Source organism: Microtus ochrogaster, chromosome 10, assembly GCF_000317375.1.
Source record: "Microtus ochrogaster isolate Prairie Vole_2 chromosome 10, MicOch1.0, whole genome shotgun sequence".
Lineage (NCBI taxonomy): Eukaryota > Metazoa > Chordata > Mammalia > Rodentia > Cricetidae > Microtus > Microtus ochrogaster.
In genome coordinates, this window is record NC_022016.1 from 85,378,792 (window position 1) to 85,405,652 (window position 26,861).

The 26,861-nt window shown below is 46.9% G+C and overlaps 1 protein-coding gene across 6 annotated transcripts in view; it reads left to right on the forward strand.

The window, feature by feature from the left end:
- Vps13d (vacuolar protein sorting 13 homolog D) overlaps positions 1–26,861 on the forward strand; it is a 227,774-nt gene that overhangs the window by 152,166 nt on the left and 48,747 nt on the right. For all 6 annotated transcript variants that reach the window (XM_026782068.1, XM_026782067.1, XM_026782066.1 and 3 more), the window contains 3 exons: positions 1,275–1,409; positions 2,443–2,610; positions 26,645–26,777. In XM_026782068.1, the coding sequence (XP_026637869.1) occupies positions 1,275–1,409; positions 2,443–2,610; positions 26,645–26,777 (436 nt within the window). The remainder of the gene's footprint in view (positions 1–1,274; positions 1,410–2,442; positions 2,611–26,644; positions 26,778–26,861) is intronic.

The window sequence follows — 26,861 nt, forward strand, 5'->3', positions numbered from 1 at the left end:
ATAAATAAATAAATAAATAAATAGGATGCCTACAGATTCACCCAAAATACATGTCTGTGAATGCCATAACTTCTTCACTGCTAACCGTTAAAGATTTTCAATGGCTGGGTGTGGCAATGCACACCTTGTTCCTAGCACTCTGTAGCCAAAGACAAAAGGTTCTCTGTGAGTCTGAGACCAGCTTGGTCTACATAAAAGTTGCAGGTTTTAAAGTGGATTTAGTTACCACGTTGGGTGCCACTCTGTAGTATGGAGCGGCGGGGCTGTGTCCCACCGCCCGGCTAGCTTTACCCGAAATAATTACATGGAAACTGTATTCTTTTAAGTACTGCTTGGCCCATTAGCTCTAGTCTCTTACTGGCCAACTCTCACATCTTGCTTTAATCCATTTTTAATAATGTGTGTAGCACCATGAGGTGGCTTACCAGGGAAGATCTTGACCTGCGCCTATGTCGGGTGGGAGAATCATGGCAATTGCTTTACTCTGCTTCTTTCTCCCAGCATTCTGTCCTGTCTACTCCGCCTACCTAATTTTCTGTTCTATCAAAGGCCAAGCAGTTTCTTTATTAATTAACCAATGAAAGCAACAGATAGACAAATGACCCACCTCCATCAGAGAAAGATTCAGATATCAGCTCATACATGCTCACACATGTGTATACCCTTGTGCAGTAACCATGTACACACTCACATGCATGCACACCACACAGGAACATGCAAGTGAAGATAAGAGGCAGAAACAATAATGGGCTGGAGAGATGGCTCAGAGGTTAAGAGCATTGCCTGCTCTTCCAAAGGTCCTGAGTTCAATTCCCAGCAACCACATGGTGGTTCACAACCATCTGTAATGGGTTCTGGTGCCCTCTTCTGGCTTGCAGACATACACACAGACAGAATATTGTATATATAATAAATAAATAAATAAATAAATATTTTTTTAAAAAGAAAACAAAGTAAATGTGTGTGCAGCTGCTCTGTCCCTGTGCAGTGTGCATTAGACAAAAAGGAGATCTTGGCAGACAAGGGTCCAGCAGACCAGAAGGGCTTCTTCCATGAGGCTGACATGTTTGCTGCTGGAATGCTGAGATGTGTGTGATTCGGGTAATAGATTTGTACATCTTTTTTCTGTGACATTTTACCTTTGTAATTATAGGGGAAATCCTTATGTTTAAACATTAATCCATGACTCATCATTTATCATGGGTTCTAGAATTATAGCACCCCAGAAAATCACCTTGTATCTGAAGTCTGTACCTTTTTTCTTCCCTAACTAGGCCCTGAAAAGCACCCTGGGATTCCCACTTATTCGCTTTGAAGATGCTGTGATCAATCTGGACCCATTCACTCGGGTGCACCCCTATGAGACCAAGGAGTTCATCATCAATGACATCCTTAAGCACTTCCAAGAGGTGTGTGTGTGCATGCAGACGGGGAAGGGTGGAGTGAGGCAGGGGCAGCCAGGGCCAGGCAGCACCTTGGTTCTGGGTGTTGGGAATCTAAGATGTCACAGCTCTGCTGTGCTGTGTGAGTCAGGTCTTGCCTCCTTCCCCACCCCACCCCCATAGATATTCTGAGAATCCCAAGACTAACTTATGCACTGTTTGTCTTGTTCCTCAGGGCCTGTCCCTGGGCTTCCTTCCCTGGGTTAGTCACAGCTCCTAGCTGTTTAGTTGGTGCTTCAGGAACAGCGCAGGGTACTGTGAACTCTTTATGCACCAGGCCTGGCTGCTTTCAACAACCACACCACTGTTCTTAGCGCCTCTGAGATCTTGACCTTGAGTTGAACTTGACTTGTTGTTTTGTTTTTTTTTAAATCAAGCTGGACAGTTTCCATTTTGTATTTTTTAATCTAGACTGCACAATTCCAAATATAGAGCCTTGAGTGGATCATCATATCATGTAGAATCTGTTTGTTTCCATAGTCAGAGTTTACTCATTTCCTTCCCTAACTGGAGATACACACACCACCACCACCCCCTGCAGGGACGTACACAAGCAGGTACTCCTGGAATCAGGCATCAGACACGCAAAGGGCCTGGTGGGGGTTTGCTTGCCAAGTCGGGGACCTTCTCTCCTCGCCTGCTCCTGCTGAGCGCATACTCCAGAATCACCCCTCCTTGCTCCTGCCTGATTCTCCTAGTGGGCCTGGCGGGAAAGGCTGATGCTTGTTCATAAAAATCCCCAAAGACTCTTTCCAGTCTCACAGCTGCTTCCATTCTCCTCAGTGGCCTGGGAGCATATTTGTAACTGTATTGAAAACAGTCCCCCAGTGTGTATGCTGGGTGAGGTTTAGGGTCATTCATGAGAGGAAAGGAGGTCATTGGGGGGTGACGAAGATTGAGAAAGTCATCGTTGACAGGACTGGGGGATGAGATAGATCCCTGACCTCTTCTTGGGGACACTGGTGCTAATGTACCTTTCCTCCCCCGTTCCATCCCACAGGAACTCCTCAGTCAGGCAGCGCGGATTCTAGGATCAGTAGACTTCCTCGGCAATCCCATGGGCCTTTTGAATGATGTTTCTGAAGGGGTCACTGGACTGATAAAGTATGGAAATGTCGGGGGCCTCATAAGAAATGTTACCCATGGAGTGTCGAATTCTGCTGCCAAGGTAAGGGAATGCTGATGAGCTCATGGGATTAGCCTCAAGAGGCCTCTCTGTCACTGAGTTTCATTGGTGGTTAGCTGGCCCAGAGAAGCAGCACTCACCCCCTCTCCCTGCTGCAATGGTTTGCCTTCCTCTGCTGCAGAGGTCTGCCAGCAGGGCCAGGGAGCATGCTCCAAAGCATGTTTCCCCTACCCTGGCTCTGCAGCTTGCCTGGTCAGAACAGTAGTCACATGACCCCTGGGCTTTGTGTATCCTTCCCCACACCTACAGAATGAACTAGCTTTTTGTAAACATGAATTTGAGGGGTTGAGGATGTGGCTCAGTGGTAGGACACTTAACCTAGCATGCCCAAGGTCTCAGGTATCCTTAGTACAAAAGAAAACCCCCCCAAACCAAACAGTATGAACTGAACTATGCCTTCTGCCTGAGATTTGCCAACAAATAAATCCCCACAATTCCATGGGGTCCAATAATACAGTGGCCCTGCAAGCCATGTGAACCTAGCTGTGGGAGGACAATGGGGCTGTTTTGTGACCTCATGGTTCCCTGGCATCTTGCTTGGTGGGCATTATGATGGTCCACTATTGGTACCCAGCAATGGCTCTATGTGTGGAGGTGGCCGAGTGCAGTAGCTGTTCCATGGTGTGTGCAAGTTGTCTGAGAGCCCATCTTGTTCCCAGAGAGCTTGCCTCCTTCCTGCTTCTCTCTGTGGAAATGTTGGGGGCCTCCTAAGAAATGCTACCCATGTGAACACTGTCCTGTCATTCATGAAAGAAACCCACGGAAACACTTATGTGTGTTTGCTGCTTCTTCCTATGGGCCTGAGTCCTGTGAGGCCCAGGGCTGCTGGGAAGAAAAATGGCTCTGGCAGGGCACCCCACCCCTCCACTCTACCTCACCCCATGCGGTTGAGCAGAGAGGTGCAGCTGACTAGCTTTTCTGTGCTGGAATGGGTGTCTTTTTCAAGAGTGTCACCAGGGAGGACAGTCTTCCTTGGATCAGTGTTTCTGAGGCTGTGATGGTCCTGGGTCATAGCAGAAGGGTATGCCTTGTGATTCAACACAGAGAAATCTTGCTTTCAGAAGAAGAAAGAGAATTTCTTAGAATACAACTTGGAAGTAGGTAAAGTCAGGGAAGGGTCTGAAAGGCGGCCCCCATCTCTTCGGAAGTCTTCCTTACGCTGCCCCCAGCCATGTATGTTACAGTACATTGCTGCTTGACTTCCAAGTTCTTCATTTAGCGCCTGGACTCCATGTCAGCAATATTCTGTTGTAAACACTCTCCTTAAAGCTTTTGATTCAACTTGATTGATTATCGTACTTTATAGTGTCACCACCTTTACGTAAGGGGCTTTCCAGGGCCAGAGTCGCTTGACTGCAAACCTTGTTTACTGTGTCAGCATATTTCATGAGTTCATCTTGTCTCCAGTAAGCTGAACAGTATTGAAGTCACAGGTTACTGAGGGAAATTGTTCTCTGATTTATTTTAATAAACCCTGAATTTGTTACTAAACACTTGAGTCCATCTTGCTGCAAGACAGGAAAGCTCCCTCTTCACATGGGCTGGTCTGTCTGCTGACACCAGGCCAGACCATCTTTGGTGCGACTGTATGTGTGGCTGGGCTAAAGCTTTCCATCCTCCAGTGGTTCTGGGGAGTTGAAAGCAGACCTTCAGGGTTGCCTTGTTGAGCTGTTTTGTCTGCTTCTCTGCATTCATGAGGGGGTTTAAGGAAATGCAGAGGACACAAGAATCAAGCTTGGGCCATGGGGTAGTATTTAGAGTGTTGAGTTCCAGTGAGGAGGAGGGCAGAAGGTGACTCCGCCCCTCACTGAGCTACTGCCAGCCACCTGGCTTTGCTCTGGTGTTGAAATCAGTTTGTTTGTTGTGATTTGGACCAAGTGCTGGTAGTTCTGTGGCTTTCTTGATGCCAGCAACAGTAAAAGAAAGGTGCTGGTACAGGGACAGAGCACAGCAGCGTCATGTGGCACATACTTTCCTTTGCAAACACTTACTGAATGCCTTTTGTCTGTCAGGCCTGTGACAGAAGGCCCTTGTCACACATTGCCCTGCTGGCGTTAATCTCTACCCTGCAAATCAGGAAGCCAGGCTTAAAGGACTTGGACACATTTTCAAGGTCAAGTGACTAAAAATGACAGGGTTGTACTAGATCTAACAGGGTTGTCCAGCTCATTCTAACACTCCCCCACCAGCAATAGCTATCTTCCCTTGTGTGTCTAACCAAGGTCCTTTCTCAGGCACTTTAGAGAATGCAAACTATTCACAATTGCTAGCTTCCTATTGGAAGCTTGTCCTGGACGCAGACATTGTTAGCTGGTAAGTCTGCTGCTGTCCTACCTCCTTTTGTCCTCTCACCAGCAGGCCTGGGGAATGGTGGCCTGTGGTCACCCTCTCTACATGCAGTCAGAGTTAGGTGCTTGCAAATGTGCCTTTGGTCTGGTGACATTGGCTGCCTAGGTAACCCAGTCAGGTTAAGCATTGCTAGTGTTTCCGAGAAGGGACTGAAGCTCAGATAAGGGCTGACCGCTGTTAGCAGACAGCTGCAGAAGCTTTCCTTTCCTGGATCACTCTTTTTTACTCTTTTTTACTTCCTTGTGGAAACTCATTGTGTTCCTACAATGTATTTTAACGATGGTGTATCCATCCACCTCTTCCTCTTCCCACTCCGCCTAGTGGCCTCGCTTTGTCTCCCTCCCAGCTCTGTCACCACCATTGTTGTTGTTATTAATAACCCCCTGAGTTCAATTAAAGTCTAGCACTCCGGAGACTGAGGCAGGAGGATCTTGAGTTTGAGGCCAGCAGAGGCTGCTGAGTGAGATGCTGTCTCAGAAAGCAAACCATACCAAGGTCCTGTTTGCAAGCATGAATTGTCAGGGGTTTTTGCAACACTTGGAGATCAATGTGGGCAGGTAGAGATCGAGGCTGACCTTGAGTGACTTCTGCAGAGGCCAGCTAGGACCTCAGATGAGGTTTTCTCCCACTTCTGTTTGGGGCGGCAGTGTGCAGTTGAGCCATTTCCTTTCTGCTGACCCTTTGTCCCAGGAAACCAGATTTGGGACAGCTCAGTGCTCAGTGGACTTTGCTACTCTAGAGCTTCTTCTCTGACAGGCCGTGCCCCAGTGCCTTCCTCATTGCCCACCTCATCGCCCACGTCTTCTGCTGTGGCCTTGAAGCAGGCAGGGCAGTCCAACTGCCTTTTGTTTAGGAACTAGCATTTGTTTGTGTTTGTTTTGCAGGCAGTATATTTATAGGGCTCAGACGAGACTAACGCACTGTTTATTCAAGGAGAAAGTTAGATCTTTGCACAAAAGAATGTTCTGTGTGGATTCTGAAGGGGAACGACAATTTATAACTATGTCTGTTTTTGTCATTATGTGATTGTTCCATTTTATTGTCGAGTTGATTATCCCCATAATAGCTTTTCCATGTACCTATAAGCGAGAAGTAGGTGGATGGCTTCTCGTAAGCATTGGGTTTTACTGTGTTTAAGTTGGCATAGTTTTAAGTTGAGTGAAATTTGCTCCAGACAGTGATCTACCCCTTAGAGAATGTAGGATTTTCTGTTTTCAGAAACCCTTTGATCCCAAGTCACCTGAAGGATTCCTTTTCTACCTCAGATGGGGTGTATTCAGGCTGTCACATGCGGAGGAATTACTTACATGTTTACTGGCGTCAGAGGTTTTGTTTAATTTTCCTCTAATAACCTTGAAGGCTAAAAGTTTAAATTCTGTGTAGTCAGAGGCAGCTTTGTGATGCTGACTGACCCTTCCTAGCTCAGGCAAATCTTAAACATCAGGGTGGTCAGCAGCCTGTTTGGCACCGGGCAGTGGAGTGGTGGCATGAGAATCCCAAGTGACCGAGGTTCCCAAGCACAGCTTTGGCGTTCCTCTCCTTCAGCCAAGGAGGCAGCTCCCCAGCCAGCAGAAAGCAAATGACAACCCCTACACTTCCTAGTGTCGTCCCGTCAAGAGTGGGCTCCGGAAGTTGTCTTAGCAGTGAGCAGCACACATTCAGAGGACTTCACCTCGTTTCCTAGGGTGCAGCTGTGTGGTAGAAGGGAGTAAAGCTGAAAAGATCAAAAATAAAAAAGCCTGTCTACTACTCCAAAGAAGCAGGTTTTCTTTTTTTGGTTTTTGGTTTTTGTTTGTTTCTTCCTCTCCTTCCCCCTCCCCCCCCCCCACAGGGTTTCTCTTGGAACTGGCTCTTGTAGACCAAGCTGGCCTTGAACTCACAGAGATTTGCTGCTGCTGGGATTAAAGGTGTGCACCACCACCGCCCAGCCTAAGAAGCAGTTTTTCTAAGTGCAAAGATGGTTAATGCAAGAAATGTAGCTTAGGGGGCTGGAGAGATGGCTCAGTGGTTAAGAGCACTGCCTGCTCTTCCAAAGGTCCTGAGTTCAATTCCCAGCCACCACATGGTGGCTCACAACCTTCTGTAATGAGATCTGGTGCCCTCTTCTGGCCTGCAGGCATACACACAGACAGATAGTGTATACATAATAAATAAATAAATAAATAAATAAATAAATAAATAAATATTTTTTTTTAAAAAAAGAAAAGAAATGTAGCTTAATCAGGCTTAGTACAGCCCTTCCTGACCTTCACACCAGTGTCTGATGTGCCCCAAATATTGTGCCAAATAAGTTGAAATGAACTACACTCAAGTTTTACAAATTTCTTTATTATTATTATTAATTTCTTTATTTAATTTGGTTTTTTGAGTCAAAGTTTCTCTGTATAGCAGCCCTAGCTGTCCTGGAACTTGCTTTGTAGATCAGGCTGACCTCAGACTCACAGAGATCCGCTTGCCTCTGCCTCCTGAGTGCTGGGATTACAGGTGTGGCCACCATGCCCAGCTAATTTTTATGAATTTCTGAAGGACAAATAAACCGATTTTTGACAGTGGAAGATAAGGATCACTGTGTCTGGAAAATTTCATTTTCCTTAAGTTCTTTCTCCTTTATGATTGTCATGGCTAAGGTTTCCACCTATTATAAGAAGTGCCATTTTGGTCAGTTTCGTAGTTAGAGTCACAGTGTGTAACCTGGCTGTGGTCTTCAAACCCCTCTTTTGGTGCCTTCATCCTAGGAGCTGAATTGTAACCTCTGTGGTGCTTGACTACTTCAGCATTTCCAGGCAGCTAGGATGTCATTTTAAAATAGTAATGTTTAAGGGCTTGGAGAGGCAACTTGGCAGTTAAGAGCACTTACTGCTTTTGCAGAGGACTTGAGTTCAGTTCCCAACATGTACATGGTACCTCACAATCATCTATAATTTGAACATCAGGGGATCTGACACCCTCTTGTGGCCTCTGTGGACTCCTGCACTCATGTGCATGCATACACATACACACAAAATTAGAAATAATCTAAGAAAATAATATTTAACTTCAGCTCAGAATGCCTAAAACTAGAAAACATTGTATTACCTACTGTCAGTTAACAGCAGAATGTTGATTTGTTTTTCGCAGTAACTCTCTTCCCTTCTTTCTTTCCTCCCCTCGATCTCTCCCATAGACTCTGAAACTCTGTAGAGACATCTTGTCCCTGAGTTCTGTAAGCATATGACTTTCAGATGCTTAGCAATTGAGTTAAAAGGCCAGGTGGGGAACACTGGGGGCAATGTGTCATTTTGAGAAGTCTATACTTAGTTCTGTTGGCCTGTTCTGTAGTTTGCTTCTTGGAGGAAAGTAAAAAAAAAAAAAATCTTACTCATTGACACTAGTCTGTGTTTGTCTTCATCACTTATCATTGATGACATCTGCGGGTAGGGAGGTGTTGCCCCCACTACTTTACAGATGAAGAAATAGGGACCTAGAAGTAACTCCCCCAAGGTGGCCCGACAGAAGCTGGTGTACTCTGGTTTTCCCCCGGGCCCTCTAGCTCTTAGTACTTTGCTGGTGACTGTTTCTGGAGTCTTCCCTTGTACTACAGAAACAAGCATGATCTGGTACTGGAGTTTCCCCATCGGTGTCCTCTTGAGCCTTGCAGCAAGTCGTCTCTCTTGCCGAGTGACTTTCAGAGACCAAACGCAAAGGAAAATGACTTTTCTTCTTAGAGACTTGGGAATCACACATGAACCATGGTGTTATTTGTGTGAGCTATATGAGAAGTCACAAAAAGCCAAGTGGACATAAAAACAGGTTGGAGCAGAATCTTTGTGAATGGAGGGGCTGGAGTAATTGAAGCTTCTGTCAAGGCATTACTTAAAGTAATCTCTATGGCCTTGGGGAGGAAAGACCATGGAAGGAAAAGGGACTTCCAGAAAGCTAACAGATGGGCCTTTTCTTTGCCTCGCCTCATAGCCAGATGATAATGTGCTCAGGCCTAGCTCATTGGGAACCAAGGGCATCCCAACATGGCCACAGGAGAGCAGAGGGACACCACACTCACTCGGCAGCATGTGGGAAACGTGCACGTCCTTCCCTTTTCTGTTCAGCTCCAGCAGAGAAGACCTCCTGAGCGTTTCTAAGAAGGAAATGTCTTGATTGAGCATGAGGAAAGTGGTTGTAAGCCAAACATTAGGAGGCTCCTGGAGACTCAGGTCATGACTAGATGACAACGAAGCTGGCTGTCCCAGTCTCCCCTGCATGTCGTTCACCCTGCTCTTCTTCTCAGCATCTTACCTGTGTTTGTGATGCTTTTCTTGTACCTCAAGCCAGAGGCTGTGTATTTATAAGGCTGAGCCCAAATACCACCCAGAAAGTGCTCTTTCCCCAGCAGAGGTTCCCCTGGCACTTTGTACTTCTGTTATAGCAGCAAGCGTGCTTCCTTGCATTATAGGCTTTGGTGCATAGTCTCCCAGTATATGCAGACACTTGCCATTGCGTTAGTTGCACATACTGTGGAAGCTACTGAAGAAGGATGATGATGATGATGATGATGATGATGATGATGATGATGATGATGATGATGATGATGATGAGGGAGGGGGAGTGCATATGTGGAGTAGGGCTCTTTACAGAAGAGTGGAGGTTGCAGTGGGATCTGTGCAGACTGAAAGCACTCACATGGGAAAGTGCTGTGGGGGCCATAGGGCAAGAGCTCCCTGTTCTCCTCAAGGATGAGTGAGGTTCAGGGCCTATGGAATTATGGAATGTGGATGTCTGCTTATTGCTTGCATCCTTGAGTAGACTTGTCTGAGGGCAAAGATCTTATCTGACAACATTTTTGGCTGATATTCCTTGTGACCAGCCATAAGTATTTGCTGTAGGAAAAATGGAAATGAGCCAGGTTGCTCTGTATGGGGTGTCTCTTATTTGGTTTGGCTTTTTTTTTTTTTGCATTGTGTATATTCAGCAAAGTTATGAAATAAAACACTGGCCTGCTTTTTATTATCTGTTGTTTAGTTTTTAATGTAAAAGAAACTCTAGAATGGTTGATTTACAAGTGTGTCCCAAACATATCTGAAGTTTGCAGCTAACCAAAATAGAAAAGGGCATCATGGGCTGGCTGCATGACCATAAGTTCAAGACCAATCTTGGATACAGAGCAAGACTCTTTATCAGGGACATTGACTTGGAGGATGTACTATCTCACCAGCCTTGTTAGCCCTCAGTCTTACATTGCACAGTCCACAGCAAAGACTTATCACTCAGGGTTCTGGCAGGTCCTGGCTCCACCCAAGAAGCCAGGAAGCCTTGGTGGACTATTGGAGAAAGGGGAAACAAACCCAGCTCCTCTTTGTCAAGTGAATAAAAGTGTGGGTGGAAAGAGCTGTTTACTTCTTAGCAGGGAAATGCTTAAGTCAATTATAGTTATGTAATAAAACCTTAGTTTGGAGGTGTTAGACTTCTAGTGTCTTTGCTGAAGACATTGTTGAGCAGAATGTGCTGTCAGAGCCAAACCATTGCTTCAATTCTGTTTCCTTTGTGATGGTCAAAACTGGGTATTGTAGCCAGTAAAGTGATTTTCTCTTTATTGGTAACTGGGAAATGTACAAGGTTAGGGCAGTCACCAAAGAAGGTGTAGCGGCTCCGTGGAGTTTTATAGACATTAAACCTTTGTTGCCTTCCGATCTTTACACACTTAGACCTTAAACGTCAAGGATTATTCCCATTTGACAGATGAAAACGTTGAGTCACAGTACAGGTAATTAGCTTCTGGAGGGTCAAATGGAGCTTGCAGAAAAGGACAGGACCCTTGGCTCCTGCAGCCTCAGGCTGTTCCCCTAGCAGGCGCTGCTGCTTCCTCCTCAGGAGCAGGAACACTTTCATGTCTGTTGGCTCACTAGGCTTGCAGACATCCCTATGGGGCCAGCAGGGCAGGCTGTCATCACTTTCCTCTGAGTGGTGGGAAAGTCAGTCACCAGTGTGAAATGGGGCAGTCAGTCTTGAGACAGGTTGCCAACCCCTCTCTGACCTCTGGACTGAGCTACCCCAGGGAACTCAGAAGATAGCCCCTAGGAGCACCCACAGCTTCCCAAGAGGCCCCTCTCTTCACTGCCATCCTGCTGTGAAGGGTGGCCTCTAAAATTCCAGGTTGTCACAGGGCTGCAGTCACCCAGCCCTCTAGCAGGCAGTTTCCTCTAGATTCTAGCGGCCTAATTCTAGTGGCATTAGTGAGTTTGATTAGTGTCCCATGGCCTGAGCAGAGTAACTGTCAGGAGAGACTAATCAAGTTAAATTAATCAGCAGTCAAGATGAATTCCCAGGTCTCTAAATAAACAATAAAGTTCTTGGGACAAAGTGCAGGACTAATTTGCTGCCTTAGTCCTTGTGTCACCAACCTGAGGTCCGTGACAAACCCTGTTGTGGAAATACCATACATGGTAGCAGACTGGAGCCTCTGACTTCCGTAAGCACATCTTGTAGTCCTAAGAACTCTCAGGCCAGATGCTTGCTTGTGCCTGCTGGATATGGATGTGGAAAGTCAGGCTTTCCTCGATGTACATGGAGACACATTGAGGACAGCAGACGTGGGAAAGAACATCAAGATTGGCACTGAGCACTCGCAGACCATTGTGAAGAGACCAGGATCCCAGGAGGGGTCACAGGGCCAGCTTTCAGATGCAGACCTTGCCCTTGGGAGGGCAGCTCAAGGCTGCCTGCTTTTTATCTTGTAGAAGGGAAGGAGAGAAAAGTAATGGGTCAGAGCCCTGGGGTTATAGATATTTGTTTGGGACCTCCTTTTTTAAAAAATTTAATCTTTGTATGTGTGTGTGTGTGTGTGTGTGTGTGTGTGTGTGTGTGGTAAACACCTATGCGTATGTATATGTGTGGTGCCTGTGCATGCACACGCAGAGGTCAGAGGTTGACATCAGGTGTCTTTATTGTTCTTCACCTTATTTTTTTTCCATTTTGAGACAGACTCTTTTATTGAACCTAGAGCTCACCTGCTTGAGCTAGACTGGCAGGCCAGTGAACCCCAGAATCCATCCCACTTACGTGCTATGCCTGACTTTGAACTCAAGTCCTTATGTTTGCGCAACAAACCTTACCCACCTCTCCATTTCTCCAGCACCTTGTTCTCTCTTTGGATTTTATGTGTTTCCATGACTGTCTTCCACTACAGACTAAGGAGGACAAGGATCTAAATAGTTTCCTCTTATGTTTTTAGGGCTGTGCTGGGTACAGCGTGGATAATGTCCTTGGGTTGTTGCCCTGACCCATTTGTTCACCTGCGTGGGGAGAGAGGCGGGACTCCTTTGAAGCACCTCGCCTAGCTAGTCTTTCAACAGGATCTCATCCAGCCAGTAAACCCAAGCAAAACTGCACCTCCCCTATAAATAAGCCAAGTAGGAAGCCCTTCCATACCCAAATTTAGAGGATGGCTGGTGAGCTGAGACAGAAGGGAACTTTAATAGGCATATAGTCTTCTGTGCCCAAATTAATGTAAGTGCTGGTCACATGCGTTCTCGAAATGGTTGATCTGTGTCTTGCTATTAGCAATTGTTGTCACCAGTTCCTTTTAAAGTCTACATAAAGAGAATCTAGGAGTGGCTTGGGTTGTGCAACAGGCCCAGAGACCGTAAAGGCTGTGTGCTCTGTGAGAATATGGCTCTATGAACCACAGACCTTTGCTGAGCCTCTCTCCCCTTCTGGAAGGAACTCCGTGTGCTGCTGGAAGCCAAGTGTGGTGCTGGTGTTTACTCGTCTTGCCGCGCTCTCCTTTTGGCACAGGAAGCTCTGGATGACACTCCTAGGTCTCTGAGGGTGGCAGGAGTCAGGGCAAAGCAAAGCAACGCAGGGTGAGCTGCATACGTGTTTGTCCCAGACTTCATGGTTTCTGCCTGACCGAGGGCTGTCACTGTCAGGCCACTCCCAGCCAGAGTCCTCACTGGAGTCAGTACATGAAACCTTAACATTTTGTGCTTTTTACATTAATCTAGAATTCTTTGCCAAACCAGCAGACCAAATGGTGGCTAAGCCCTGCCCCCTCCCTGGGACAGATGAGCACTGTTCCCGCTTGTGCCCTGTCTGTCTCAGTGTTTTGGTTCAGACCTGCATGCCCCCTCCATCAGAGTCTCTTCACAGCTGAGGTGTTTTGTCAGAGCAAGATTGCAAAGAGTTAACACTTTTGCTTTTTCTCAAAGTTATCTGTGAAGAGTATTAGTTGTTTAATAAAGCGTGCCTGCCCTCCGGATGAACCCGCCAGTGACTCTGCAGCTGGGGTCATCCCAAGTTCACGCGGTGGACTTTTGACTGCCTCTGTGTCTGTGCAAACAGGTCGGCAGCTCCTGCGGGGATCGTTCATTCAGGCCTGTAACACAAAACTATTGCCAATGGGCACCTGCTGGGCCTGCTTCCCAGGAGGGCGTGGAGAGAAGATACCAAACTCCTCAGGCACTGTGCAGATAAGAGCCATAGGGGCTCAAGGGATCTCTAGTCAGGCCTGCCCCTGGGACCCACTGAGGGCCAGCAGGCCAGTGTCAGGGAGTGTTAGCCTGGCCAGGCTGCGAGGGTAGCATGGGAGCTAATAAAGGCGGTGGGGTGGGAGTAGGGGGGAGGCGGGAAAGAGAAAGGAGAGTAAGAGGGGGGTATAGAAGGAGGAAGAAAGATTCAGAGTACATTCCCCAAATTTCCAGCACATTCTTAATTCTTCCAAACAAGAAAACAGAGTCTGTGGGTTTGGACATGTCTAATCTAAAACTGTTGTTCCTTCTGCCTGGAACTGTATTTATTGGTTCTAGCTGCCCTTTTCGTGGAATTCCTGTACTACCAGGAGCTCACCACAGTGCATTGACTCTCTTTGAAAACCTGCAGGCCAACAGCTCCAGTCTCCTCCATTTATGACTTGCATATCCAGCAACAAATGTGTAGTGGGGGATGATCCAGATTGCTCCCCTTTGCTTGGAAAAATCACCCGCTCTCTGGAGAAGGCGTCACGGGGGCTCTGAGTAACTAAGTCCACACATGTTCTCACATGCTAGTGGCAGAGATGCAGCAGCGTGGCACTGGGGTTGAATGCCAGAGAACATTCTGGAGAGTACCACACAGTTCTACTATAACCCCATGCGCTCCACACAGCTGCTTCAGAAAACACATGTCATCTGCAAACGTTTGATTTTCCTGCTCATCTCTGTATTTCCTTAGCCTACATCTTCCCTTCATTTCCAGTAAACAGTTAGCTGTATTTATAGACTTGGGTTTTCCTAATCTTTCCTGTGATGATACACTTTTTAAAAGCAATTTTGTTCTCACAGAAGCCTTCCTTACTGTGTCTGATCCATTTCTCATAACTTTGTGCAAAGAAACATTTAACTTAGTTCTGCACTACTGATAACAGTCCAAGAGATTAAAGGCAAAAGCCAGAAGCCCCGTTTTCTTCATCCAGGACTGTGGCCACGTCTGGCTCTGTATGCTCTGATAAGGACAACAATGTTAATTTTGTATTTCCTTGGCTTTTGTCTCTCATAATTTGTTGCCAAAATGAGCAGGCAGCTTGTCCACCTGCATGCTGTTTGTGGACTATGTGGTCACAGTGCAGAAAGGAGCCAGACCGCATAGAATGCTGTCATCTGTGAACTGCATTTCCCTTTATTCCTCAGTGTAGCAACAGGAGCTATACAGAAGATGTGGGGTAGCTACCAGCACCCACTGTACCCTTGTTAGGTAGCTTCGTGTTTAACCGAGTAATTGAATGAGCATCTGTCAAATAGTACAGTCTGAGCTGGGGATGTAGCTCCATGTTCAGTGCTGGCCTGGCATGTTTGAAGCACTGGGTTTAAGCCTAAACAGTGCTGTTTTGTTTTGTTTTGTTTTAAGGTAGTAGCTGGCATTTAATGTCTACTGTGTGCTGTGCACAATGATGCCTCTTACACAAACTAATCTGGTTTTTAAATGTTTATTATTGTGGGTGAGCATGAGCATCCATGTGTGGAGGGCCTTGGGTTCTTCCCTAACACCGTGAGTTCCGAGGCTTGCTTCTTACCCTCTGATCTGAGCCACCTCACCAGCCTGTCTAATCTGCCTGTTCCTCAGCATCATCCTCCTAGCTGCTCCTTTTACAAAAGAGTCACTCAGATATTAGTTAACTTGCTCAAGATTGCGGAAAGACTGAGGCCAGGAAGCAAGGCTGCCTGACTCCCACCCATACTTTTGGCCCTCTTATGGATGATGCACTGTCACAGGCTTCCCTGCTGGGCTCCCCCCTAGGTATCTTGTTTGTGGGGTCAACCACGGTTGGTGCTGGGCTCAAGGAGGTACACACAGAGTACTCAGCACATTTTCTGTAGTTTCCTCTTGCATGGGAGTGCTTTTGTGGATGCTGCTGCCCTGTATCCAGGATGAAGCATGCAGCCCAGAACTTCAGATTCTTAGTCAGGGCACCTGAGCCTTGTTCTAGCTCTACACAGACCTAACTAAATACAGAGCTGTGCAAAGCGTTAGCACATAAGCAGTTTTGCTGTATTTTAGGCCTTTCCTCTAGCTCACAACTGTGAGTAGACAGCTAGCTAGAAGCACTAGGCTTTGTGCCAGGTACCAAGGACACACTGGGGGAGAAAGCCAAGACTTTGGTCTTCAGGGGCCCCATGACACAGCAAAGAAGAGGGTGGGAACCTTGTGTTCAGGAAGCATCCAGGTGCTGAGGTAGGGAGGGCTGGCACAGAAGGAGAAATCCATGGATATGGGTGCCACACAGACTATAGACTGTGGACAGGAAGAGGTTCACAGGAGGGATTATGTATGAGAAGCACAGGCTTGTGTGTGCATGGCCGGGGGAGGGGTTCACTGTGCCAGAGCCTGGAGATGAACCACTTGGCTAACTGGGCTAGTTAGGAGACTGATCACTGTTTGCCCCATGGAGAATGAAAATAAAAAGAGAAGAGACTTAAGTGTTTGACCTTTGGAGCCTATTACTGTGCCATGATACCTGTGATCTACATAGAAGAGTTATTGTTTTGCAATTGTATTGTGTATGATTAGGAGAAAGAGTCACACATTTCACAGTCAGGACAAACCAAACTCAGGGGTGGGAGGCCTGACTCACTTTAATTAATACACACACACACACACACACACACACACACACACACACACACACACGAAGGCCAGAGGACAGCTTGAAGGAGTCAGTCCTCTCCGTGTGAGTTCCATGTTGGCAGCAAAGCATCAAGTGAACCACCTTGGTGCCCCACCCCACCTGGAGCTCACAGCAAAAGGAACTGTCCACTTACTTGCTGTAGTGGCTTGCAGGTGCTCCAGACTGCTCTCTATGGCCAGAGTGGCTCTGACGGAGTACCTCAGCCCTTCACTAGCCACAGCAGAAAACTGTGAAGCTAGAGTCAGCGAACTGAGGGCCTTGTTAAAACGCCTTTGGACCACAGGAGGGAGAGAGGTGGCGGGTCTGTCTTCAGCTGAGCTGTTCTGCACAGTGTGGAGCTCAGCAGGGGCACCACGTTCTGTTGACCACCAGACTACATTTGAGAAATCCTCTGACTCCACATGACTAGCCATTACGCTGCTTGATGATCTTTTTAAGCATATTGGTAATCTAGAGGTGGTCTGAAATTGAGAGAGAAGAGCATGCGTCATGGCTTCCACCTGCAGCCCCTGGTCTCATCTGCTTTATCTGCAGAGACTTCCCTGGAAATCCTTCCACGTTTCTACTCAGTGCAGCTCACAGTGTTCAGAGCTTGGCTGGGAGTTTTCTTTTTCATGGATTAAAAAAGGCCATTTCCCTTGAGGCACACATGACCTCTGCTTTCCTGCAGCTATTTAGACTTAAGACCAGATAGCTTCCTGGTGACTTCTTGGAGCCCATAATCTCCAGTGCTTAGAGTCTTAACACTGGAGTCATTTGCCCAGCAACTGAGCTGGGAGGCAGGCTGGGGCCTGACTCAGGCTCCAAGTTGGGCTCCTTGCCATATATGGTCAAGGAAGAGTCCCTGGTGCAAACCTCCCAGGCTGTCAGGATCGACTCCCTGGCCCTGACTTTCTTAGCATGACTGTGTGCCCACTCTCACCACCCAAGTCTTAAACTTAGGTCTTGACCATAGGTAGAATGAGTCGCCACTAGAAGACTTGGAGAAATATGCCAAGGATTGACTGCTCATGCCCAACCTGCATCCCCACCTCTATTTTACGTATGGCTCCTCACCTGCAAGGTGACTTTATTAGCAGTGGAAGCCTTTGAGGATGCAGGTCATGAAGATGGCACCCTCATGATTGGGATGAGAACCATATTCTGAGAGGAGGTCTTGGAGTGTTGGTCAGGCTGGCCTGGAACTTCATCCTCATAAAGCAATCATTCTGCCTCAGTCCCCCGCGTAGCTGGGATCGCAGGCTGTGCTACCACATCTATATCCTTTGATTTTTGAACTCATTGTTATTATTGTTTTTAATCCAAATTGGCTTCAAACTCATGATCCTCCTGCCTCAGCCTTTTTAATGCAGGGATTACAACCTTACATCATCATGCCTGGCACATTAGTGCCCTTTAAAAATGAGCCAGTTACCCCTTCCCATGATGCAAGGTTACAATGAAAAGATGGGTGTCTAGGAAGCAAGCACTCTTGTAAGCCCGGGTCCTGGGCAAACCAGGGCTTCCTCAGTGTTCTTAGGGAATACCTAAGCTCCTCACCTGCAGGCTGGGGATATTTGGGCCCATCTTACCAAGAACTTTCTTTCGTGTTTTCACCTGAGTCTGGCCTCAAGCTTCTCAAGGAAGTAGATGAGACTTAATCCAATACCTTAGGTCTTCACTCAACTGCTCTCCCCACCCCTTTCTAAAGGAAGGACTAAGCTGCTTACTTTTCCAGAGGCTAAGGGCAGTTTTCAGTGGACATTCATGCCTGATCACCACTCACTTCCCTAGACATTGCCTGAAGTGAGCAGTGTCTCTGTGCAGGCTTTTCCAAGATGCAGGTTCTGTCCACACATGCCACCCCCAAGCAGGTTAATACGTTCTCAGAAACTGCTTGCTTTCCCTGGGAGTAATCTCCTGTTGTTAGTGAGTTAAGGGTTCTGGGAAGCCAAAAGGACTTGCTAGGGTGGGGAGAAGGAAGCGAGGAGCCTGGATGGACTTTGATAACCTCTTTTAGACCCAGGAGTTCTGGAGTTTGCCAGCTTCACTTCTCCACAAGGAACAATGTGTGTCTTGAGTGTCTGTATGAGCTTCACACTGTTCTGGAAGGCATTTTCCTACAGAGGTAATAGTCAGCCTCTGGACAAGCCGTGTTGAGGGAGGCCACACATAGCGCGTCTCTGTTGGCCGTTCTTGCACTCTTCCTGCTTTCTTCTGAGAAGTGGGGGTTGTGGTTGTCCTTCTGTTGTGAGGACTGAACTAGGCCACTTCACGGTGCTGTCACCAGGTAGCTTCACAGGAGGAGACCTTGTCTAGCTAAGGTCCCACTAAGTCATTTTTGACAAAATTTTCTTCTTTGTCTCATGAATCAAGATACTGTTCTTCGAGAGAAAGTTTCTAAAAAGTTTTTTTTTTCAGTTCTAGTCACTGCTAGTTAGTGTCAGAGGTGACTTGGGACTCCTTTTCAGAGTCTGTGTGGCAGGGCTAGAGAGACAGTTCAGCGGTAATAGTACTGGCTGTTCATGCAGAGGACCCAGGTTCAATATCCCAGCACCCACAAAGTTCCTCACAACCACTTGTAACTCCAGTTCCAGGGGAATCCAACACCATCTTCTGATCTCCATGGGAACTGCATGCATGTGGTGTGCAGGCATACTTAGAGGCATAACATCCATACACATAAAATAATAACAATAACAATAACAATAACAATAACAATAATAATAATAATAATAGAATGACGTCCTCGTACCTCCCTAGAGTGGAGCTAGTATTACGTAGGCATCATGATATGGCTACTACAGAGGATTTTTTTTTTCTCATAATCTGTCTCAGCACTTGAGCAAGAGTCTTTGGTATTTGTTGCAAATCCTATTAAGATGGCACAGCTGTTCGGAGCCACCTTCAGCTTTCCTCTGTGTCATAAGATTCTCAGCAGTGGGTATGTGGAGACTGAGTCCTCAAGACAGCCACCAGTCATCTGTCAGGAAAGCCTGCTGACAGCATGTTCAGCCCCTACAGGACCAGGCATACATACATGACTGCCTTTAAGGGGCACATGGGCACATGAGATTGCTCAGAAGGTAAAGGGGATTGCCACCAAGTTTAGTGACGTCTGAGTTTGATCCCTTGTACCTATATAGTGGAAGAAGAGAACTACTCTGACAAATTGTTCTCTGAGCTTTACACACACTCTAGCACATATATAGCTCCCCCCCCCAAGAAATAAATCTATGTAATTTTTGTTTTTATTTTGAGACAAGGTCTCTTTTACATAACCCTGGCAGTCCTGGAGCTCATTATGTAGATCAGGCTGGCTTCACAGAGATCCACCTGCCTCTGCCTTCCAACTGCTGGTATTAAAGGTGTGTGTCACCATGCCTGGCAATCAATGTAATTTTTAAATAAATATGAAAAACAACAAGGCATCTTGCCTACATGATTCTCGTAATCCGTATGGGAAAACCCTAGGCCTTGACTGAGCCCCTTCTGCTGGTCTGTTGAGGTCACTCTCCCAAGCCTGCCTCCATTCTGATGTCTCCATGCCTTCAGGCTTATAGCAAACCGTACCAGTCCTTTTGAGAGAAAAAGCCAAATCCTATTATGGAAGTGCTTCAAACCGCTCTGAGCTTCCGGATTAATCTGAAACAACATCTGAGTTCATAACTGGGTCACAGTTGCAGAACCGCAGAGACTCGCCAGTTCACTGGTATGTGCCTTAGACCAGTTACCACCCGGGCAGTCTGGAGGCTGGACCTTACTGGATGCCTTTAGACCTTGTGCACTGAGATAATCGGGTGCTGGTGGATAACTTTGTTTCTAAATGAGAAGAAGTGGCCTGTCCCGATAAGTGTTTGTCCATGAAATGGCTACACAGGACACATCCCAGGGCTGGAGGGCCTCAAGAGTCCGGAGAATGGAGGAGGGGAAAAGCAAGGTCACTCACTGGCTTGGAGGTGCCACTGACACAAAGTGAGTGTCCAGCCCAGCTTTCAAGTGCCTTACTGTTCTCAGTTCCCCTGCCGGGCCTGTGTCCTCTGGATGACATAGAATTGTAACCACATAGAACTGTAGCTGGAGGCAACCTGTTCTGTGTTCTGTAGAGAGAAATCTGGGGTTCCTAAATAGCCCCTTTTCACCAAACACCAACTTAGTCCTTGCCCATTTTTTTTTCTATGTGTGTCCCCACTTACCCCACCCCTTACCCTTGGCCAAGTGACAGATAGCTGTTTGTTTGCATTTTGTCAATGACAGACAGTTACTGGCTTGGGGGCCATTATTTCCTTAACTTTCCTGTTTATAAATATTGCAGAAAGGTTCAATGTCAAGACAAAACTCACAGAATGTTTTGAAAGCCTTCTTTTCCCTCCCCCTTCCCTCTCCTCTTTTCTGATTGTGTGTTGTGCTGGGGATTGAGCCTAGGCGGGTTCCCACCGAGCGACATTTCCAGCCCCAGAATGATTGTGTACTGCAGCTGTTTTAATGATACTGAACAGAAGGGAATAGTTAGGACCTTTGTTTTGAAGTGATTCAGGTCCTAACTGCCTTGAAGCAGGTTTTCTTGCTAGCTACCAGCAGAGTTGAAAACGATTCTGGAATTTAAAGTCCGAAACTGCTTCTGAGAAACTTGTTAAAACTGATGGGCAGACCCTGGGCTCAGCATTCTTCTTTAATTACTTCTGCAGCCCCTCAAAGGAACTCTCTGGAGTAGGAACTTGCAGATGGATAAACTGAGGTCCAGACGAGTTGGTGACTCGCAGTGTAATGGGCTGTTAGTGACAGGCACATGCCACTGCTGTTCCTGCATGCTGACCTCCAGCACCACACAGAGCCCCCACCTGCTTGCCACATAGCATGTGGATGGCCTTTCTGATTGTGTGTCCTGGGCATTGCCTAGGGGACTTAGAGCTCTGCTGGTCATGCTGCAGCTGTCCAGCCTTGTCCTTGGATGAAGAGTAGACCTCTCCCCCGTGCCACAGCCTCCTGTTACTTCTATCTTTTTTTCCTGTGAAATGCAGGTGACAAGGAAGATACTGTCACCAGCGGTTTGTAAGGCTCTTAAGGAGGAACTTTCCATTAGGTAAATAACTGTGAAAGAAGAGCCTCAGAGAACAGGGAGAAACTGAAGCTTAGGCTCCTGTTACACCAGCCAAATACCTTTGGCACCCATGGCTTGCTGAGTATCATGGAAGAGTCAGGGAAACGGACAGGACAGAACTGAGGGACACAGTGTGAATTTTCTCCCTCATGCCATTCCACCGTCTTCTTAAATTTCTGAAGTCAGCAGTTCAGTGCCAGGCCCCCACGCAAACCCAGGCCAGCTTGTAGTGTCTCCGTGCGTATGGATGGCAGGATTGTTTTGGAGGACTGATGTTAGCAGTTCAGGAGAATGGGCATCTTGAAGACTTCTGAGGTTTTTTTTACCCTGTGCTGAAAACACTGCTTTATAGAACTTAAAAATGCACAAGTGTGGCAAGTGCTGACGCTTCCTTCAGCAGCAGAAGGGGAGCCCACTGTAAGTGCGTGAGCAGGTTCCTGAAGGACACTCTGTTCTTGGCACCTTAGCTAGGCTGACGTTCACTTGAAGCTTTAAGTGTTTCCTAGGCTTGAACTTTTTTTTTTTTTTTTAAATGAGCTAGATTGACTTAACTCTTAAGTCTTCTCTGCTGTGGAGGTTTTCATTATTACCACCAGAGTAGTGCCTTACCAGATGACCTCCCGGGTCCCAGTAGCTTGCCCATTGGTGCAGACTGCTCTGGAGCTGTGAGGTCCCTCTATAGAGAGCATGCATCACACTAGAGGATCCTCTGTCAAGCCACAACAGCCCTGTAGAATGTGTTTATTCCCATTTTACAGAGGTCGAGGCCACTCAGCACTGTCTTACTCAGTGTCCCTTATGTATCTCTGCTGTGGTCAGTGCTGTGTGCCACGTTGTCCAGCCTCAATGAGTCCTCGAAAGTGATAGTTGTAATGAATATTTTGGAGCTAAGATTGAAGCTGCTGTCCACGGTCCCTCTGCTATTTGTGTGTCACAGCAGCAATTTGAACTCCAGTGTGATTGTCTTTCTGTGACACCACAAACACACAAACACCTCTGGGCTGAGGCCTTGAAGGCAGGAGACAGAACCCACTTCTGACTGCCTCCAGGTGGCCCCAGTGGCTCTCACTATGTTGGACCGCTGCCTGTTAGACTAGCCACACAGCCAAGCTGAAGTTGCTCATGACCTGAAGACTTATCCTTTCCCCAAGAACCTCCGAGAGTCATCTTCTCTGAATACTCTGGGTGCTAGATTCGGGCACTGATTTATATCAAGACATTGAGACAAGGACTGCGCCTGGGCCAGGCAGATTCCTCCAGCACTTACTGTAGTTCTTGTGAGTGTCTCCACCCTGCTGAGGGCATAACGAGGGCATGTTTCCCAGCCATAACAAGTACAAGGCTGTGGACACAGAGAGGAATGATCCTAGAATCCCATCCCCCTGACAGCCTGCATGTCAGCCTTCTGTCTGTGAAGGAGAGACGGTGGTGTATTTTATCAGCCCACTTGGATGGGAATAAGAAGTGGATTTAAAGATGGCCATGTGATTGTCCCCAAGGTGATGGGACACAGTCTTGATCGCTGTGCCTGTTGCCTGTCTGGTTTTGCTTTCTTCTGTGTAAAGTGTCTCTATTGGTAAGAGCTGGTCAGCCTCCCATTGGCACAGGTCTTCTCAGGTCACAGACTTTATTGTCTATATTTTTTCTATTCTCAAAGCTACTTTCTGCTGGACAAGGTTCCACATAACCTCTAATCCCAGTATTTGAGAATAGAGATAGGAGGAATTGGAGTTCTAGAGCAGTATACTGGCTACAACAGGACCGTATCAAAACCAAACTGAAAGGCTGCTTTTCAGGAGGGCAGATCTTCCTAACAGTAGCCCGTAACTGTCTCTTTATGCTTTCAACTCAGAAGTGACAAACAGCAAGTGTAGATGGTTTGCATGAATAGGGTTTGTTTGTTTGTTTGTTTGTTTGTTTGTTTGAGACAGGCTTTCTCTGTGTGGCCCTGGCTATCCTGGAACTTACTCTGTAGACCAGGCTGTCCTTGAACTCAGAGATCCTCCTGCCTCTGTCTCCTGAGTGCTGGGATTAAAAGCATGTGCCGCCACCACCACCTGCACCTACAGGTTTTATAGCAGGAAAGTGAGACTAGTAAATTGACTTAGGTATAGACATCTTTAATAAGAAAAGTCAGACTCCTAGCCAGGTATGGTGTTACATGCCTATAGTCTGAGGCAAGAGGACCACATAGAGAGACCCTGTCTCAGAAACAAAACAAATAAAAAGTGAAGCATTGGATAGGCATCCGGAAGAATCTGGCATTTGGGATGGAGAGTGATCTTTCCTTGAGATGCGGACTTTCTCTTGGGGATTAGCATGGGCTTCGTACAGAGAATCCCTAGGAGCCTGTTGGTGCTGGATGCAAGGCAGCTGTAGCAGAGCCAGGTGTCAGGGATAGCTTTGCCATGGGCTCCCTCCTGAGCCTCAAGTATCTAACTGGTTTAATGGAGGGGCTTTGGAAGAGACAGGGTCATGCTGGACATTTTCCTCAATGATGTCCCATATTCTCTCAGGAAGAAAAGTTGGCTTTTATATTCATTCTTGTCAACTGTCACAAAAGGTAAAGTGGCCTCCACTTACACATTCTTCTCGGTGCTTACTTTTCTCTAGCTGGGCAGGATGCTGAAGGCGGTCTCAGTGCCTTAGTGCATCCTGCCCTGCAGACGCCAACACAACTGTCATCTAACCTCTGGTACTTTGGCACAGCCTGAGGGTTAACACTCCAGATCTGCAGTACTGACCAATGCTTTTAGGTCACTTCTACCATTGCAGTGAGACCCGTGGCTGCATCACAGTCTCCAAGGCCAGTGTTTATCTTCCCAGCGGAGTCCATGCTGGGCCAGATTCAGTGCCTTGTAATGACATACGCTGTGGAGATTACTTGAAGTTAGAGCTGAAAGGTTTTGGACACCATCCACGGAGCACTCTAACTTTATAGGTGGTCCCACTCTGAAAACTTGGTTTGGAGACTTGTGTTTATCTGCTGTGAAGTATGGATGTTAAAGTTAATGCTAGTGTGGCTGGCCACAGTTCTAAACCTTTGAAAGGGTGATGATTGTTCTTAGACTAGCAGCTAACTAATGGTGGGAATGCTAGCTGGACACCAGGCCCCATGTTTCTACTGCTGATCTTGCCAGGTACATGGTGAAGTAAATACCATTGCCTCGCCCTAGTGTAAATGGAGGCTCAGAGCATAAAGCTCCCACAATGCCCAAGAGGGGCCTGCTCTCTGACTCAGGCCAATGTGCACGTTCCTGGCCTTCTGTCCCGTGATGGCTCTCTAAGGAAAAAGTTTGTCCTTCACGATCCACAGTATTGGCTTTTCAACCTCCCAAGGTTCCTCTCGTTGTTCTAAAGGAAGTCATCAGGTTAACTTCCATTAACTTTATTTCTGTAACTAACTGTAGAGTGATGGAGAAGGTGGGGCTGAAAAGCAAACTGTGATGGGGGTCAGATTTCAGGAGGGTGTGCCAATAATGCCCTAGACCACATCAGCATGGGGGTGCGGGTAAGGAGGTGGGAGGAGCTTTCCCATAACTGGCGCCAGGAAGCACTTGCTACTTCATCCCAGAGTCTGAAACTCACCTGGCACTCATGTCAAGAAGCCTCCACTGATGACTTTCAGGACAGATCGGATCTGTGTTAACCACACCCAGAAGTCTTCCTTCCTCGCCCCATCCCCAACAATTCAGAATGAAGTTGGCCCTCAGATGCCTGCTTAGTCTCCTGGGTCCTCCAGGAGATTGACCTATAATCTCCTCATTGGGCTGAATATCTAAATAATATTCCTGTGAGTTTTCTAAGAGGTGAATCCTGGGTTATTGGCACTTAAACCAGTTGTTTTGGTAGATCCTTCCTGAGAAGGTTAATTATATATTTGATACCCTTCCTGTTGTATGCCTGAATGGTAAGGATAAGTACCTGCTGTTTATTAACTGTCAGGCTAAACCTTTTCAAATTGTCTGGTGACAAAACAGGGGTTTATGTTCTTTTATTCAGCTTTGATGGATGAGACAACTTCTCTGGGTAAAGTCTGCCAGAGTAAATAAAATCTTCTGGTTTGTGGGGGATGATGGGTTTGCACTCGAAGTCATGGGTTCGAGTCTGCTGTTTGTCTTTTCACCCACCTGCTTTTTTTCCTTTGATAAATGGGGCTCGGTGCCCTAGTGGGCACTTGGTGACTGCCGAGTGAGTGAACAAAGGTGTAACTTAAAGGAGCTTCATCTCACCTTTTCTCTTCCCCATTGAACCCTGCGCTCAGTGCGTGCTGGTGAGCATTCCACCAAGCCGTACCTTTCCCCACCTCTCCAGAGATTTCCATACGAAACCCTAGAGCAATAATCTGGCCTGTTTTCTGCCTTGAAGCCATCTGGTTCTTAGCACAAAGGGCTGTGTCCTTAATATGAAAGGATTCCAACCCTCACTTCCTCTCCCCCTACCCCTGGCCATTTTGTATAAACCTTTAACTTAAATTTTTTTTTTAAAAAAAAATTGTGTGTATGTGTGTGAGCTTGTCTCTGGTGCATGTACACAAGTGTGTGCCTGTGCATGTACACATAGGCCAGAGGAAATGTCTTGCTCTATCAACTTCTACCTCATTTTTGATACAGGGCCCCTCATTAAGCCCAGGGATAGACTGGTGGCCAGCAAGCCCCAGCAACCCTGCTGTCTCTGGCCAAAGTATGCCAGGGTAGATAAGATCCTGTGATTTATGGGAGAAGATGGTTTTTCACTTGAAGTCATGAGTTCAAGGCTGCTGTTAACCTTTCTAACAACTGCCATAGCCCTGGAGTTCCAGGCATCTGTACAACAGTAATGGCTTTTTACATGGGCCATAGGGATTTGAACTCAGGTCCCTGTGCTTGTTCTTCAAGTGCTTCAATCCGATAAGCCATCTTTCCAGCTTCCATACCTTTAACTCTTCAATACATTTTCAGGGGTTCTCATAAAGTAGCTCTTACCTGAAGCTCTTAGGCCTATAAGTCTTTAAACTTTCTGGATTTTCCAGCTTCAAGACTGTTTACATGTGAGATTCCTGGGGAGGAGACAAGGTTTAGACGAGAAATTCACCTGGATTTTATACGCACCTCGCAGGTGACTGTTTCGTGGTTTTGGTGCATCAGCATCTGACTGCAGTCCTTCAGATGGGCATGGCGTGGAATTTCCACTCGTAGTGCTTTATCAGTGCTCACAAACTTTCAGAGTTTAGAATATTTTGCGTGTAAACTCTTTTGGGGTTTGGGTTGTATTGTGGAACTGGTGTGTAAATGCTTTGAGGGAATTCTTGTTTCCCTGTGAGAGCCACCCTGCTGGTTGAGACAGTGTGTAATTCAGCAGCTAGTCTGCGTAATCACAATTCACTGACGCCTAGCTAAGAGTGAGGGAAGGGATTGATTTAATAGAAAAATAATGCTGAGGCTTTAAAACTCCTCTTTGTTTTTAATTTGTACCAGTTTGCAGGGACGCTATCAGATGGTCTGGGGAAGACAATGGACAATCGGCACCAGTCTGAGAGAGAGTACATCAGGTACCATGCAGCCACTAGTGGAGAACACCTCGTCGCCGGCATCCATGGCCTGGCTCATGGTAAGTCACTTGTAGGCGGGCTGGAGAAGAATGTCTCTTCTGCCACAAGCACTTTTATATACACATCTTGGTGCAAGGGGAAAA